General features: G+C 56.0%; 1 protein-coding gene across 1 annotated transcript in view; it reads right to left on the reverse strand.

The window, feature by feature from the left end:
• Positions 1-663: 663 nt before the first annotated feature.
• The window catches only part of HS6ST1 (heparan sulfate 6-O-sulfotransferase 1), a 39926-nt gene continuing 22441 nt past the window's right edge, over positions 664-18148 (reverse strand). Inside the window, exon 2 of the mRNA XM_005903142.2 lies at positions 664-3953. Within this exon, the coding sequence (XP_005903204.2) occupies positions 3245-3953 (709 nt within the window). The 3' untranslated portion in view covers positions 664-3244. The remainder of the gene's footprint in view (positions 3954-18148) is intronic.

The following is an 18148-nucleotide window of genomic DNA, read 5'->3' on the forward strand; positions in this document are numbered from 1 at the left end:
CAGGATAATAAAACACGACACAGTGTTAACCCAGGTGAGTCTCGGGCAAGGCTTCATGATGCCCATGAACTACTTTTTCAATCTGTCACTTGCAGTCTTTTAAAATTAGAAGTTGAGGGGAAATAGGTACTGAGAAAATAAACAGATGGTGTGGGCCTTCCTTTAAGCTGGGCTCATCTTTTCAGTGGAGAAGGAAATGGCAACCCATCCCAGTACTCTTGCCTGGAGAATCCCAGGGGCAGAGGAGCCTGGTGGGCTGCTGTCGCAGAACTGGACACGAGTGAAGAGACTTAGAAACAGCAGCATCTTTTCAAGTCCTATAATTAATGAGCTTCTTTTGGCCATGCTGCGAGGCTTGTGGAATCTTAGTTCCCCAACCACAGAACAATTCTGAGCCCTTGGCAGTGAGTGTTGAGTCCTAACCACTGGACCGCCAGGGAATTCCCGAAGTTATTCTTTGCGGTGATGACAGTCACATCTCTAACGTTCACAAAGCAAGGCGTAGTGACACAGTGTGTTAACTCCTCTTACTGGGCCTCTTTGGCCCTGAGGGAAGCCCATCTGCTCCTGTGATTCCTGGCTCACAGACACATTTCAAAAATCAAACTGGGATGGGCACCACGCCACGTGGGCGGCTATGTGACCACAGACCACACACACCAGTGCTCCTTTTCAGGGTTTATTTCATCTGCTAACATTCATCTTGACCTAGACAAAAACAATTAGATGATTATGACTTGCGTTTCCATCAACTCATTTTTTTGTATGAGTCACCAAAAGGTTTCTTCTCAACACTTTTTTTTTTTTTTTTATTAAGAAGCTATAAATAAATAAAGCTTTAAACGCTCCTGGGTTCAAGTTAAAGACTTCCAGTTCCCAAAAAAGTTCACAGACTCATTGCTCGGACAGTACTGCTGTCCCTGACTCCTCCTCCGAGAGAGGGCGCTGCAGGCCGGCATGGGGAGGGAGCTGTCCGCTCTCCGCACGTTTGCTTCTGTCCCTCGGCCCTGGGAAGAGGCCGGGAGGCCACCTTTCCTGAAGCCCCAGCCCGTGGTGTCGGAGGAGATGCTGCAGGTATGAGAAGCTTTCGCCTCAGAGCGGGTGTTCTGAGCAGGCAGTGCAGGATGGGAGGCCCCAGCAGCTGAGGGTGACGCCAGCTGTGACCCTCACTGGCACCCATCAGGGTGTTGGCCGGAGCCGGGACCACCTCCTCGATGCAGTGGGGAAGCCGAGGAGACCGTGTGACTTGGGACAACGGGCCATAAGCTACAACGTTCCATTATGTACAAACAGATCCTGCACTCAGGCCCTCACACTCAGGAGCCCGCCTTGAGGAGGGTTGATGCAGCCAGGTTACTGGCTGGGTGCCAGGGGCTCAGGCAGAACAGGGCTGAGCTCTCCTCCTAGTGGGAGGCCACTGCACATGCTTGAGTGAGCCCTCAGGGCGCTTGTGAACCTGGAGCATGCCCACCTCACATAAGTATCAGCAGATCCCCACGCTGACTCTCACATCCCTTCAAAAGAGCCACTCAGTCACCTGGCGCTCACTCCTCAGCATGATGTGTCCACTCTGGGGGTCTGCTGACTGCTCTGCCCTTGAACTGCAGGACGAAGTGGCCAGTGGCATAGGAAGCCCCTGTGCCAGACAAGCGATAACGATTCTGCCTCCTGGGTAGCCACCTCATTTGACAATACCCTAACTTTCCCAGTGCTGTGGAAGGGTCCCCGCTCCCACTCTCTCACTCCACAGTAGGGCAGCTGGGGTGGCTGGGGGAGCCTGAGGCAGAGAACCTCAGGGGGATCTGCCCAGGAGGCTGCTGTGGCCCGTGGCCCTCACCTCCTTGAGTCACGTATGAGTCCTCTGTTGGACAGAAGAGCAGCCTGTCCACCTCAGGTGTGGGGCTCACACTCAGCTCCCCAGATCTCAGGTCTCACATGGATGGGGGTACTTCCAGAGGTGACGCTGGCCTGGCCCCCTCGAATATCAGAGGGATGGGAATGGGGCAAGTGTTTGCAATGGACTGAACATGGCTTCTCCAATCGGCAGGGCTGTGGGGACAGGCCTGACCAGCTGGTGTGGGCAAGGGCGCAGGAAAATGCGGGGAGAGGCTGGGATGGGGGTTTGTGTATCTGGGCATAATGAAGCCACCCAGAGTTTCTTCCAACTCTAGCTGAGAATCTGAAAGAACTGTGTACCCTATCCTGGCTGTGCTGAGACAACATGACCCCAAACTATGGCTCGTGGGCACGGCCATAGTCTGCAGTGTTCTAGCCAACGGAGGCCTGACTGAACTTTATACACAGGGTTCTGGGGGCAATGGGGTGTAACCTCAAATAAATGTCCAAGTGGTGGGCTTGGAGCCAGGGGCAGTCCACTAACAAAGCCCAGAGGGTCAGGAGGGAGACCGGGGTCAGGTGGATCTCTGGATTTCCACCCCCTTCCTGTCTGAGCTGCAGGCTGGGTGGTCTGCTCGGTCACAGGCAGCATCGTCCTCAGCCACGGCCTTCCTACTCCTGGGATGCCCTCTGCCCATGGGAGGGGGGCACTGCAGTGTGGGGCTATCCCCCCACAGCTCCCCTCAGTCTAGGGACTGCAGACAGTGGGGTGGGGGACCCCAGGCGATGTGCTTTGATCTCCTCACCCAAAGCATGAAGCCACACTGTGGGTTTTGACCTTGGGCTAGAGAGGGGAGTGGGCTGCCCAGGGGCTAGACTAGAAACGTCTTGGCTTTACACGAGGTGCGCCCTGACCTTGAAGACGGGTGAGCTGAGAGCTCCGTTCCTGAGGCCACCTCAGAGGGCTGCCTGTGTCCCCCGAAGGCCCTCGGGCAAGGGTTTCCCTGGAGGCTGAGGGGCTGCTGGGTGGCCTGAGGCTGGGGGAGGTGGCCATGTGCCTGGCGGACATGCCACACACCTGACCTGGCAGGGCTGCTCTCCACCACACAGGCCTTTTCTAGTCTTCAAACCTGTGGCTTTTGTCATCATGAGGTGGGGGCCAGGACAGTGGGTCCCCGCTTGCTCCCAGCCCTGCAGGCCAGGTGGGGTGTCCTTCAACACACTTCCCATGCTGATTTCACAGACCCCAGCCTGGCAGGGCGAGAAGAACCCACCCGCCTGGCTTACTCCTCCACCGCTCAAGGCGCGTCTGCCTTCTGGCTAGCGGATGGGGGTCCTCTTCCCCGAGTTCTGGGGGCCGTGTGTGCTGGTCAGTCTGTCCAGCCCCGCTCCCCCCTGCCAGCCGCCACTACCACTTCTCGATGATGTGGCTCATGTAGTCCTCCGTGGGCACGCGGCCGGGTTCCTCGGCGTCCCCCCGCGACGGCGCTTCCTTGGCCCGGTGCAGCAGGCGCTCCTCGCGGCTCCGGAGGCGCTGCTGCCGGCGCTCCAGTTGCCGCTTGTACTGGTAACGCTGCTGGAAGAGGTCCCGAGCATAGTCGTACAGCTGCATGTCCAGGTCGTTGAGCTCCTCGATGCGCCGGATGGTGTCCTCGCCGACCTCCACGCCGCCCGCCCGCGTGCTGTTGTACTGCATGAAGGGCCGGATGAACTTGAGGTTGAACGTCCGCTCGAACAGGTACTGCGTCTTGCGCTGGAACTCGGTCAGGCCGAAGAAGGCCATGCCCCGCAGGTTCTTCTTGGCGCTGTCCAGCAGCAGCTGGGCCCGCTTTCCCTCGGGGATGAAGGACAGGTTGTAGCAGCCCACCAGGCTCAGGTCCGCCAGCATGCGCACTTGGCGGTTGTTGGCCAGGTTGTAGGGGCAGTCCATGAACTCCTGCAGCGTGCAGCCCGACCAATCCGTGCCTTCGTAGCAGGGCGGCAGCTCCTCGGGCGTGGGCGTGCGCCCGTCGCACATGTGCAGCGACGTCTTCCACGTGGCCCCCCGCTGCACGTGCCGCCACTCGCTCAGGTACCGCGACACAGGGTCGCGCAGCAAGGTGATATAGTAGAACTTCCTGCAACGAGACGGGGAGGGGGAGGTGAGGCTGGGTTGCCAGGAAGGGGCTGGAAACACAGGGGCCGTCTGGGGGTGAAAGAGGGGGCAGGCTACAGTCCTAAGTCTGACTGCTCAGCGTCTACTCTATAGACCTCCGGGGAGTGCTGGCCCCCACATCTCAGTTCTCCAATGGCCACGGCCAGATGAGAAACCCAGGTGTGAAATGTGGCATGACCTGCAACGATCATGGACCACCGCCTCTAATGCAGAGTGTGACCACTGCAGCGTCTTGCAGAGCCCAGCCCTGGCGCCCTCTCGAACTCTGGTCCAGGGTCCTCTCTAGGACCTTCTCCTGAGCCCTAGATGTCATGCCTTGCTAGGGACAACCTGACTCTGCTCCCCAGGGGGTGGAGGGTGGTCCCAAAGCCATGTGGATCCAGCATTTTAAAGGAGCTGTTCATGGGGGCAGGCTTGGTGCCACCTGGGGGGCCACTCAGAAGTCATTCACACACCCCCTAGATCAGGGCCCTCCCTTTGGGCCCACTCCATTCGGCTCCTGCAGCAGTCCAGTGGGGGAGGGGCACCAGGAACTCACCCAGCTCAGGACCCACTGGGTGAGCCATAACTTATCATTTGTATCATCTCCCAGCAACTGTTCCAACCCCCATGTCCCTCAAGATGCCATCTGCCCAAACTATAAGGAAGGGGCATCTGTGCCACAGGTCTGTGCCTGGCCAGCTGCTGTCCTGAGCCCCTGCTCCCATCTCTGCCCTCCTTCGCCCATTATATGTATCAGCAGACACATCAGCTGTTTATGTGCTGGCTTACCATCTTTGGAAAGGGGAGTGAGGGCATTGATCAAAGTGAGCAGAGGGCAGGTGCAGCGTGGGGTGGGGAGGGCATAAGACCCCCAGATGACCCACCCCCGCTACCCCCACATCCAGGCAGCTTCCTGCCCAGGATGAGACTGGATGTGTGTTTTCTGGAGGTGCTCATGAATCAGAGACACGAGGAACTGGGCAGGCCGCACGTTCATGGGAGACCAGCCCCTGCTGCCGAGTGCCCAGGCTAAGCTGGCCCTGCCCCAGCCCCACACTGGAGCAAAGTGCGGAGTCTCTGCCCAGAGCGAAGCTCCTCCTGCACTCACATCTGGGGTCCCTCACAAACAGGGGGCACCCTGCCTCTCACCCGCCAGCAGGATCTGCCCATCCAGGCCATCCAAGTGCTAGCCTGTAAGAGTCCAGAGGAGGGGAGAAAGGACACGGGGAGGAGGTGACGAGAGAAACAGCGAGAAGTAGGGTACTCAATTCATCTAGAGTGAAATGGCTCACCCACCGCCTTGCGAATGAATGTGGAGACCAGACCCAGGACCACAGAGATGACCCATGAAGCATGTGGACAGAAAACCAGAATACGTAGAGGGCTGGCTGTCAGAATGGCACTCAGCTTCTCTGTGGACCACCAGATGCTAAGAGTCAATGGAACAACGGCTTCAAAATGCTGGCAGGAAATGACCAAATGGGGTCTAGCCAAGCTATCAACCAAGTGTAAGGGGAGAGGAGAGACATTTTCACACCAATGAAGGCTTGGGAAATGTATTTTCTGTGAAATCCTGCTCTAGGAAGACACTGGAATGTGTACCAAATTTAGTAAATTAGAAAAAAAAAGTGTAGCAGACAGGAGCTGGAACCCAGGGAGACCCTAGATATCCCCTGGGCATTCCACTCGGCCTGTCAGGAGTAGAGGGACGGGGCTCTAGAAAAAGGGGCACAGACAGATCACCTCACACCACAGAGCATTTGTGGAAAAAATCACGTTATGGAAGATACACGGCAGGTCTTTGAAATCATTTGGAAAAAACCAAGACTATGAAGATGGAAGACAAACCAAGTAAAAAGTAGGGCAATTATTACATCCAGGAAAAATGAAAAGTTACACACAAAAGAAAACTAAGTGTACTACTGGACTCAGAAGAAAAACACTGGTTTTTGAGACATCAGGATGTAAACGGTGGTTACTAATTTAATAAAAACTTGAGCTTTAACCCTCCTTGGAGGATGGGTGGGGGTGTGCAGAAGGATAAGGGCGTTAAGAACCTACCTCATCCACCAGAACAGAAAGCGCACTGATAATGTCTAAAGTAATCAATCAAGAAACAGCTCTACAGGACTTCCTGGGTGGTCCAGTGGCGAAGACGCCGCGCTCCCAATGCAGGAGGCCTAGGTTTGATCTCTGGTCAGGGAACTAGATCCCACGTGCCACAACTAAAGATTTTACATGCTGTGACAAAGATCCTGCATGCTGCAACTAAATATCCTGTGAGCTGCAATGAAGATGGAAGATCCTGCAACCAAGAGCAGCTAAACAAATATTAAAAAAAAGAAATAGCAATAAACATTATTTAGAAACATGACAGTGAAAACATGAAGGCCGTTCTCCATCTATTATTTTTGGTTGCGCTTGGTCTTCGTTGCTGTGCTCAAGTTTTGTGTAGTTGCAGTGAGTAGGGGCTCCTCTTGCACGGCAGTGCACAAGCTTCTCATTGCACTGGCTTCTCTTGTGGAGCACAGGCTCTTGGTACACGGGCTAGCAGTTGTGAATGGGCTCCACTACCCTGCAACACATGGAATCTTCCCAGATGGGGAATCAAACCCATGTCCCCTGCATTGGCAGGTGGATTTTTAACCTCTCTACCACCAGGGAAGTCTGACATGAGACTAGTGAAGAGAGCTGCAAGAGGTTCTTTGGGGGAGCTAGAAAGGAAAAGCAGATCTGCTGGTTTTTATCATAAACCTCTTGGAGCTATTTGTCTTTAAGCACTGTGTGAATTCTTATAACTAAAACCATTAAAAGTAAAACAATGAGGAAACTGGCCAAAAAGACATATGGAGAGATGCTCCCCTTCTTTAGGCATTGAGGAAACAGCACCCTCAGCCACAATGGGATACCTGCTGGAATGGCAAATCAGAAGAGGGGCAGTGATAACTTTCAACAACTGCTTCTGGGATGTTTACCGGGGACAGCTGCCATGGAGTGGCTTCACAGGAAGGCTGACGGCACACACAACCCCCCCATGACCCTCGAGTCCTCTCCTAGGCACACATCCTGGGGAAGCCTTGTCCGTGAGCTCTGGGAGACATGGACGAGACCATCGCAGCACACTGCTGGTGACAGCCCCGAATATCCCCCGCAGAGGCATGCATTCACAAACGGGGTGCATTCTTCCAACAGAGCATGGCTCAGTGACAGAAGGAACAAACCACAGCTACTCCCAGCAGCGTGGGTCAATGTGATGAATAAGATGTCACAGGAAAAAAGCAAATTAAGAAAACATAGAAGAGTACTACCGTCTGAGCCACCAGAGAAGCCCTAGGGTTTATCAAGCTTCTAAAAATAAAACCAAAGAAAATACTCTTTAGTGGCACAAGAAAAGGTGATGTTAAAAGATTGTTAAAATATTAACAAGATGAGATGATGTGATACACAGGAAAGTTCAAGCCAGAGGTTAGCTTTGGTCTGTTGGGGGGAGGTGGGCACGGTGGCTCCCATGGCATTGTTCATGTCCTTGTGCTTAAGACAGGCAGCGAGAGGTTTACCTTTATACTTTATTCCTTACGTACATTCAGGCAATTTATGTTTGGGACGTATTTGGGACATATTTCTTTTGTGTGTCCCAAACACTTTATGTTAAGGAAAGCGGTTTTAAAACCAAAGTTCTCCAGGGCAGCCTGCGAAGGCCCTAGAGGGCTTTGTCAGAGTGTGCTGGTTCCCCTCCACTTCTGTGCCAGCCAGCTCCAGGTGTCTGCGGCTCCTCCCTCACCCACTCTGTCACACCTGCTAACGGGACTAGGCAGAGGCTCCATGGGGAGGGGAGGACCCCTGCGGGCACTACCTCTGGGGACCGTGAGGGTGGCCAGCATTCTGGGTCAGCCGGGGCTGCCCTGAGGCTTGTGAACTAACCACACGATCAGCAGCCAGCTGCTCCTGACTCGGGGAGGAACCACAGCTCCTCTGGAGCTGCAGGTCTGGGCTGCTGGCCAGCTTCCCGTCGAAGAGGGCTTTGGGGTGCAAACAGGGCCAGCAAACAGTGCACTCCACTCCCTGGAGCAAAGGGAGGGGGCCGCACGCTCAGCCTGTCTGCCTCCAACACTGAAGTTGCCCATGGGACTCAGTGGGCCGGGGTTGGTCTCCTGTGGGGGGAGGATCCACAGTGGGCATGACTGCAGCTGGGTGGGGAAGTGAGGAAGAGGAGGCAGTGGAAGCCCTGGCACTCAGGCTCCAAGGCACTCCATGAATGCACGGCAAAGGACATGAACCAGCAGCGTCCCCAGGGCCCCAACGGCCACGACCACCATGCCCACCACAAGCCAGGCACAGCCCAAACCCAGACACTTTCCCCCTTCAGGCTCAGAGCGGGCAGGGCTCTCAGAGTGCGCTGGGCTGGGAGGGGCAGAACCAACAAGCATGCGAGGAGGTAATGAATGGCACGGCTCACCAAGGGGAGGTCAGGAGGGCTTCTCAGAGACGGTGGGGACACGGCCTTTCGTGACTTGAGAAGGGGGCAGTACAGGCTTGAGGCGCAGGCAGGGCCAGACAGAGAAGAGTCTTGTTCATTTACAGGAAAACAAGCTCAGATGGGAAATGGCACAGCGTGTGAAATTCACATGGATTTCAAAGACAGAACATGGGACTTCAGAGAAACTTCAGGCTTGAAATAATTCTAGCCTGCATGGGCTGCAAGCAGCCGACAGCCCAAACACGAATCTCCCGTGTCATGCTTCCTTGCGTTTAATTGCGCTTCGTTTAATGCTTTCTGCAACCTTGGCTGTTCGGACATTTTTGTGTGCCCTGGTTCAGTGCATCCCACAGTCACAGACGTCCTAGCGGACAAGCAGTGCGTTTTGTTCTTGGGTGCAAACACCGCTAACAAGGAAGGGCTAGCTCTACAGTTTTAAGAGTCTGAGTTCTGGGACTGCCCTGGCGGTCTGCTGGTTAAGACTCTGTGCTTCCACTGCAGAGGGCATGGGTTCAATTCCTGGTGGGGGGACTAAGACAGCTCTTGCTGCTCGGTTCAACAACAACAAAGCCTGAGTGATGGCCTCTGGGAAAATTCTGCAAGATGCAGCTTTGTGATCCTTCCTTGGAAGGTGACAGCTTCGAAGTGGCTGAATGGCAGGGGCTGGGGAGCCGACCCTGCTGCAGGGCTGGGATCATGGAGAGGACCCTTCTCACTCTGTCCTCATAGCCTGCTTCCTCCTGCACCTGCAGTGGACATCAGGCAAGCTGAAGCCCACGTCCCATTTGGGAGGCCGGCTTTGTATCCCTCGCACTTTATCAATGATGAGGAAACCAGAGCCGGCACCTGTGCTCTGAAGCAGAAATGGCCCCTCCCCTTCCACAGGTCATACCTACAGCAAAGGGGCTTTATTTTCTCTCTTCTGCCCAAGTGTGGGTTTGACCCAAACCCCACTCCTGACCCTCCTTCTGGGAGCCCAGAGCCGAGGTGGGTACAGAATTAGAAGGTAATCTGCCCTAAAGAGAAAGGTTGAGTAATGGTGAGGTTGTTGCACGTTGGTGTCATGTTGGCATCATGGGAGATATAGATGCATAAGTTGAGGGCAGAGCCACATGGCAGACAGTCCCGCAGCCAAGGGCACAAGGCTGCTGGCATGGAGCAGGGCCTGTGCCCACCTGTATGGTGATGACTCGTGATCCCCATCCAGGATGGGAAGGCACTACAAAGAGGCTCTCAGGATGGTGAGATTATGGATCTTCTCTAACATTTCATAATGAAAAACTTTAAACTTAAAGAAAAGTGAACACTCATATGCCCAAATAGGTGATTTAAAATTTTTCTTTTTTATACTTTGGCATTGCCTGCAGTGAGCACACATTATTTAAGTAACTGAAACAAGTAATAAAGGTTATAAAACATCCCTGTTGCTTGGGGTGCAAAGAGGCCATCAGAAAGGGCCAGATTGCAAGTCTGTGCTCCTGTGTGCTCTGTGACAGGATGCCAGCCGCCCTCTCCCCTCCTGGGTGGCAGGCTCTGCGGGCAGGTGTCTGTGAACAAGGTCTAACTCACAGAAACCAACTCGGACCCTGAAACAAAGGTGGATTTTTCTACCTGCACTAACAAAGCTGTAGCTCCCTAATTGCAGGTGAGGACACTGTTATTTAGGATTAGAATGATAACACTCCCTTTTTTTTTTTTTTTTTAAATACTGTGTATTACTTCCAGATACACAGTCAGTGAAAATAAAAAAATTAATGTATAGGGGGACTGGCTTCACTGCCACTTTCTCCCCCCAGGATGGGCTTTGGGGTTCCAGAGCAGCAAGGGAAACTCTGTGAGGGGCACCCCAGCTGTGTATTGTGGTCTCTCAGGGCCCAGAAGTCTCTTCATGAGGACAAAGGCCACACCATGAAGCCAGGATCCAGACGGTTAGTTGTTTTTAAACCACACTCTGAGAAGTCTCTGGAACTTCAGAAGGAGGACCCAGGGGAGAATTTGCCATGGGGCCTGCTCGGGGGAGCCAGCTCTCTCACCAAGCCCTGGGTCCCTCTCCCAGCAAGAAAATGACAACCTTCAGGGGATCATGGCATGAACCACCTTAGTTAATTAGCTCACCCAGTTGAGCTCCGGCTGGCAGTCAGTGCTGCGTGGCCTGGCAGCACCCCACCCGCCACGGTCCCCTGGCTTTGGAAAATGCCGCATGTGGGTCCGGCCAGCTCCAAGGAGTGCATTCATGCCATAAAACAATGCAGCGCAGAACTCAGACGAGGGGTTTGGTGCCTTAAAAAAAGCCCAGGCCTGACCTAGCTCTGATTCCCATGGTCAGGTGGAAGCAGCTGAGGTGCGGGGCTGGCCGCCCCTCCCCTTCCTGTCATGGGAAGGGGCCACGGGCAGAGCTCCCTGGGGGCATGTGACCTCCCTCTCCTCACCACGGCTGAGTGGGCTGCGCGGGCCCAAGCAAGTGGAGTCTGGTGGGAGAAGAGGTGGGCCCCACTCTGATCAGAGCGGCAAGGATGGGGCACTGGACCATTCCCAAGAGCACAAGAGTGAAACCAGCTGACGGGTGAATGGCCAGCCTCCACTGGCGCCGACCAGCACTCGCCTCCGTGCACCAGAGTATGCCCCTGCCCCGTGCCACCTGCAGACCATCAAGTGCTGGGCTGGCAGCACAGGTGGGGAGCCCCATCCATATGCAGGAAAGGATGGCCCAAGGCCGTCCTTCCTGGCCCACGTGTCTGCACAGCAGCTGTGAACTCACAGCTGTTATTTTAGTCAGTTCACTGACTCTGCTTCCCAAAATACCTGGGGTGGGAGAGTGGCCCCACAGCATCAGTGGCTGGGTGCTGTGTGCAGGCAGGCGGGCCAGTTCCCACCCTCCTCCCAGAGCCCCTGTGCCCTGGATGCCCAGGGCAGACAGAACCTAAAGCTGACACCATCTATGGCAGAACCAGAATGGAAGCTCTGAGACAGGCCTGGCCCTTCACTGGTCATCCTAGCTGGACAGGCGGGGAGGTAGATGATGGCCCAAGGCCACCTGGGCATGGGAGCCCAGTCTTCCTTCTCCAGCAGCAGGCACACCTGGAGGCACGTGGCCTCCTGCAGGCTGGTGCCCAGCCGGTCTCACAACTCTGCTCCCTGCCCCACCTACCTCCAGTAAAGTGGGGAGGCCCTCCTCAGCTCACCCAGTGAGCTGAATTCTTACAGACAATGGGGAAAGTCCAGCTATAGGGAGTGGTGCTCACGTGGACCCCCAGGTGACTCCACAGGCTTTGGAAACAGCATGGAAATCCCTGAGGAGGAAGACGCTCAGGAAGTGCCTTGTAGCCGGGGGTGGCTGTGTGACTCAGCCTGGCCATCAGGATGTCCTTAGAGACACCTCCCCATTGTTTTGCTTCTGCTGGCTGGAATGTGGATGTGACTGCAGAGTGCCAGCAGCTACCTTGGGCCACGAGGCAGAATATTGCTTTCTGGGGATGGTAGGGCAAGAGAAAAGGCCTGGGTTCCTGGTGTTTCCTGTGGCTGCACCACCTACCTGGCCTGCCTATGCTGGGCTCCTTTTCAAAGACAGAAAAAAAAACTGCCACCCTATCTTGGTCTCTGAACCTTATCCATCTACTCTAGGGCCAATGCGTGAGGACCCAGGCGTGATAAGAGGTGAGGCCAGCCAGGCCTGAGTGTTAGAAGCCCAGTAATAACTTGCATCACTTAAGTGAACCTCAAGGCTTTACCCTGGTTGTTCTGGACACTCCCAGGTACTCTTTGGGAAGGAAATATCCCCATTTTGCAGATGCGGAAACTGAGGTCCAGGAAGGTTAAATAGAAGACCCAGCCACAGAATTGGCTGGTGGCAGTGCTCAAGCCCCTGGGCCCTCTCACCGCCTGGTGAGAACTGTTTACCTGCTGAGCTACACCCTCCTAGAAGGCACACAATCATATAACCTGGCACGGTTGGTCCTGGCCACCTGCTGACCACTTGCCAAACAACAGTCAGCAGTGGTGGCATTTTAAACTAAACCATGGACACAACTTATGATTCATTTTCTTTAAAGAAGAGTAAGCTAATGAAGAGTCAGAATGGTCTGCATAAAGGAAAAACGCATCCAGGACGAACTAGCCGTGCTGAGCAGAACCCCTTTCCCCGGCAGTGGGGGCCATCCTCCTGACAGCTGTCCTGGATGGGGAAGAGCCAAGACCCCGGATTTGGGCGCCTCGCCACAGGATGCCGGGGAGGGTTTTCTCTGGTCACAGCCTGCTCCAGCCCTGCCTCCTGCTGGCTAATGACCCCGATGCAGGTGCAGAGCCTGGGCAGGGGCAGGGCTTGACTCTCACGAGGGCCCCGTGCCCCTGCCAAGGCAAGAGCAGTAGGGCTGAGAGCCAGGCTGCCTGAGCCCTCACCTCAGTGCTTCTGCGGCTCTGCCCCTATGGCCTCGCTCCCCACTCCAAGGAGAAGCCCCTGCCCCCAGGGGCTTCTGCCTGAAGGAGGGGGGCCTGGCTGGAGGCCTAAGTGTGGCTGGCGACACGTGAGTCCACAGCTCTAGATACAGGCCTCTCTGAGCATCTGGCTTCCAGAGCCTCTGGGATTCTGCGTCTCAGGGGATGGAATGACTTGTGGGGGAGTGCCAGTATGGCCCTGGAATGCAGTACGCCCCCTACCGGCCAGGGCTGGTATGTTCAAGCTGTTGGGAGGGGGCTGACAGACTGTGGGGCTGCCTGAAAGGGGAACAGGGGAGGGGGCTGTTGGCCTCCAGGCTGCGGGACCTGGGATGGGGCCGTCTCACAAGTCCACAAGAGCAGAAGGCCCTCCCCAGGCACCTGTGCCTCAAGCCTCCACCTGGAGGCTCATACATTGTCTTCGTACCCCTGTGGGCACCCTGGCCGTCAGTGACGCCCAGTGCTGGCTCAGGTGGGCGGTGCTGGGAGCTAAGAGCCCCAACCCGCTCCCTGAGCCAGGACAAAGGCCCCGGCAGCGCCCAAACAGCTGTCCCGGCAAGGAGGCTGTGTCTGTAAGAGACAGGAGGGTGAGCAATGGGGGGCTCTGTGTCCTGGCGCTGCGATCCGAAGCATCAGACTCGCCAGCCCCCCACCTCCACCCATGTGGCCTGGGGAGGGTCACCGGCCCCTCTGAGCCCGTGACTGTTTCCAGCACCTCCCAGGTCCCTTCAAAGATCTGGCGAAAGGTTACATGTAACGGACCTCGTAGCCCAGGCAGGTATGGGTGTGTGAGCTCTGAGACTGCATCCGTGTCTGGGATCGGCACCCTCTGCAGGAGCCCCCGGCCCCCTCGGGTAGGACTGCTCTTCTCCTGTCACAGAAGCACCTGCAGGACCAAGGCAGCCCCGCACTCAGGCAGCATCGGAAGGGCTGGACCTGTGCCCGTGAGACGCGCGGACGAACACACACCAAGTGGTCAGGTGCCTGATGCCAGGGCAGGGTCAGGTGGGCTGCCAGCGTGTGACACCTGACCTGAGATCTGAAGGACAGGCAGGAGCAGGCCTGCCGGAGGGTGAGGGGTGGGAGGCAGCATTCCTCACGAGCCTCCAGAACACAGTGGGTAGAGAGGAGGGGTCCAGCCAGGTCAGGGTGGGCACACGAAGAGAACAGAGCGGCTCATCAAGGGCACGGGCGGGGGGGTGGGGAGCGGAAAGGAGGCTGCGGTTTCAACAAGGCAAGGACATTGTTATCATGGAGAAAATAGGAAATTTTCGTCCTTATTTCAAAATTCCAAGTTGCTGAAAAACACGTATGAAGAAAAACAAGTCTTCCTAGTTGAGGCGGAGGAAATATCTCAACAGTCCCTTCCTTCTCCCCTGACAACATCCAGAGTTTCACAGGCATGTGAACATCTTCCCTCAGTTTATAAACAAGGTTAGCACAGTTTCAGGAAAGCAGAGCAGGCTATCTTAGCCCCCAGCTCTGTGGCACAGAGAATCCAATGAATTGCTGAGCACGCGGGGATGGCAAGGTGTTCCTGAAGGCTGGGAACATTCCCGAGTGCATTCCTGGGGCTGCAGCCCTGCTTTCCCCCAGAGGCAAGTGACCAGGAAAAGGGATCCCCATGGAAGCCTGGCCCTCTTTTCCCAAGCCCCCTGACCTTCATGATCCCACTGGACCCTCACAAGGCCCCCTCAGGACACTAATGGGGCAGGGGTGTGTGTGACTTAACCCCCAGGCCAACACACACTGGGGGCGGTGGGGGGCATAGCCCTGGGCACACGCAGTGGGGAGGAGAGGCCCACAGCGAGAGCTGGGTGCTACGAGCGGCAGGCCTCCAGTCAGGGCCCCGGCTCAGTCTTCCCTCCTGCTTCCAGCCTGTGGTGCCAGTCGCTGTCGAGTCTTGGTCAGGGCGATCATCCTTCAAGAACCTCTCAGGCAACACGTCCAGCGCTGGGGGCTTGGGTGCTCTGCCCGTGAAGGTGCAGGTGAGGCCGCCTGCAGATGCAAGCAGGAACAGACCCTGCTGTGCTGGTCAGGGCTGCACAGACCCGCAGCAGGCCTCCCGCTGTGGACGCACGTCCTGCCATCCCTGACACTGACGGACCCAGCATCGACGCCCAGCCCTGACCACCCCCCTCCAGGCAGCTGAATGGAAAGGCTGTGGCTGACCTGCCTGAGGTCTCAAGAGGATCCACCGGTCCTGTCCTCCCAGCTGTGGCCAAGCCTGGGGTTACATGCCACCTACCCAAGCACAGGTCTCTCCAGGGATGTCCTTTCCACCAAGCAAAGGACTGACTGACTGACGGCTTTCTGGGAGTTTGTCCGCTGTCCCCAAAGCCCCCATGGTGAGGGTCAGTCCCAGCCCTGGACTGCTGACCGATCATCAGAAGCGGTGCTCCATCCGGGGCCGTCCAAAGGCATTAGGGAGCCTCCCCTGCCCTCCAACTCCACCAGGCTCCCACCCGCGGCTCCTGAGCAGGGCTCTGGCCAGGGAGGTGCTGCTCAGGTGACCAGCCTGGCACTGGCAGAGCCCCATGGGGCTGCTGTTCACGCATGCCTGCCCCCTGGCACTTTCTGGCTTCTGACACTGGCGGGGAGGTTCCACTCTCACCTGAACATCACATGTGCCCACCTCGGGGTAAAGTGAAGGTGCCCAGCCTGCTCCTTCCCTGGGAGGGGCTGTGTGCTCAGTGATGGGGCCTGAGACCTGCCTGCAGAGCCTTCGTCTCCTGTCATCAGCTTGAGTCTCGGCCAAGAGCTCTCGGGGTCACTTTCTGCGCCTCCCCGTCTCTGCTGGTCCTCCCATGTCCTCTTAAGCTCTACCTGCAGACCCACTGTGGCCTGAAGAGGGCGGCGTGAAGGATGGAGAGTGTGGCCTGGGGGCAGTGTCGGGCCCTGCCAGGGCATGCAGCACACATGCCCGGCTCTACCTGCTCCCATCGTCTGCCAACCATGCCAGCCTCTGTGTCTCTGTGCCAGGAACAAACCCCACAGCAGCCAAGAGCAGCACAGAAGGCGCACGCAGTAGGGCCCAGCTCAGCGGACACCGGCCCTGCCAGGTCACACAGTTCAGGGCCTAAAGAGAGCTCAGGGAGCTTGAAACCTACATCTGATGACCCCATGCCAAGTGGGACAGCCCTCCTGGGGACCCTGCAATGACGCAGGGGCACACTTAGCATATGCATGATGAGCAAAGGCGCCGCATCAGAGTCCGGGTTACAACCTGACGCCAGCTCTGGGCCACACACACACTGGGCACGGAGGAAAGGCAGGGCAGAAACACAACACACGCCAAGGGTGCAGGGGCTCGGCCCCAGGCTGGAGCTCCAGCCAACTTTTTCTTCTGCTTCCGATTTTTTTGTTATTTTCCCCGTTTTATATAACCAAGCATGTATTACAGAGAAAACAGACAAAAAGATTAAAGGCCCTTTGTGCGCCTGATCTAACCTGATTCTCTCACTAGAGGTGTGAAGTCAGAGGCCTAGGAAGCTCTGGGCCTCCCCGGCAGCCATGCAAAAATCTCCAAAGCCGTGAGACCAGCAGTGACTGCTTATCTGGCAGCCAGCAGGGCCAGCACTCGTCGGGGGACCACTAGGGGCTGCTCGATACTCCCTCCAGGCTCAGCCTTCTGACCCCACAGCTGGCGGCTGGCTCCAGGCTCCACGACACCCCTCTTCCCGGATGAATGCCCCTGGTCCCTCCCTTGTGGCTGCACGAGGGCTTTGAGCAGAGAGGAGGGGCTGGCCCGCGCCCCCTGCTCTGTGCACACACGTTCTCCCACAGGAGCACAGGGCACAGGGTGGGGCAGGGAGGACGGTCTGACGGGCTCTTTGAATAGGAACTGCTCTTCCCTGATACAGAAAGTCAGAGCCTAAACGGCACATGCTCCAGACAGAAGCCACGTGACGCCCACACTGACTCAGAGTCCTGCTTTCCCCTGCGGTGTGGTCTGCATGTTCTCAGGGAGGCGACCACCCGGGAGCTGGGAGGGTGGCCACCTCAGCAATGAACCTTGGTCCCTGGTCCTTTACAGAACAGGGACCCCCAGGCCACCTCAGAAGCCCCTGCAAGGGCTTCTGTGGCTGGGGCCCACCTGGCACTCACTTGCTTTATTCCCACGACCTCCGGGTGGGCACCACTGTCAGACAGGCAACCTGAGGCTCAGGAGGTCCTCAGCCAAAGTCACTCAGTCACGAGAGCGATAACTGGTGTGTCTGCCACTGACCCTGGATGCAGGATCTCCAGGAGCAGCTGGGGCAGGATGCACCAGGAAAAGGGGTCCCTGCTTGCCGGGAGCTCAGCCACTTAACTGCTCTGTGGCCCTGACAGGCAACCCAAGGAACATCTCTGTATCCATTTCCTTACCACGCAACACAGACCCCACGCCATACCAGGGACCCCCACCTGGCCAGAAGGCAGGAGAGGAGGGCCACGGGAGAGGAAATAGCCAGAACGAACTCACCTGCTCTTGCCGCCCGTGGATAGGGGTGCCAGGAGAACGTGCGAGAGAGAGAGAGAGAAGCCGTCAGTCAGAAATAGAAAACTCACAAGTAGCCCCATAAGCTTAAAAAAAAAATCAAAGCAGCAGTTAAAAATCTTCCTACAGGTTTTCGAGTACTGAGGAATGTCTGCAGCCTAGGTTCACACAGTTCTGCCAAAATGCAGCAAAACAAAACCAAGCACAGACACACACACGGTACAATGTACACACACGCACATACGTGTAGACGCACGTACATGTAGACACACGTATATAGATATACACATGCAGGTACATGCATACACAGATACACAAGTACATGTAGACACACGCACACACAAGTACATGCATACACAGACACACAAGTACACGTAGACACACGTACACACACACAAAGTACATGCATACACAGACACACAAGTACATGTAGACACACATACATGTATTCACACGTACATGTATATACACACAAGTACATGCATACACAGACACAAGTACACGTAGACACACGTACACACACACACACACAAGTACATGCATACACAGACACACAAGTACACGTAGACACATGTACATACACACACAAGTACATGCATACAGACACACAAGTACACGTAGACACACGTACACGTAGACACACGTACATATACACACACGCAAGTACATGCATACACAGACACACAAGCACACGGAGACACACGTACATGTAGACACACGTACATATACACACACGCAAGTACATGCATACACAGACACACAAGTATATGTAGACACACGTACATGT

Source organism: Bos mutus, chromosome 2 (genome assembly GCF_027580195.1).
Source record: "Bos mutus isolate GX-2022 chromosome 2, NWIPB_WYAK_1.1, whole genome shotgun sequence".
Taxonomy (NCBI): Eukaryota; Metazoa; Chordata; class Mammalia; order Artiodactyla; family Bovidae; genus Bos; species Bos mutus.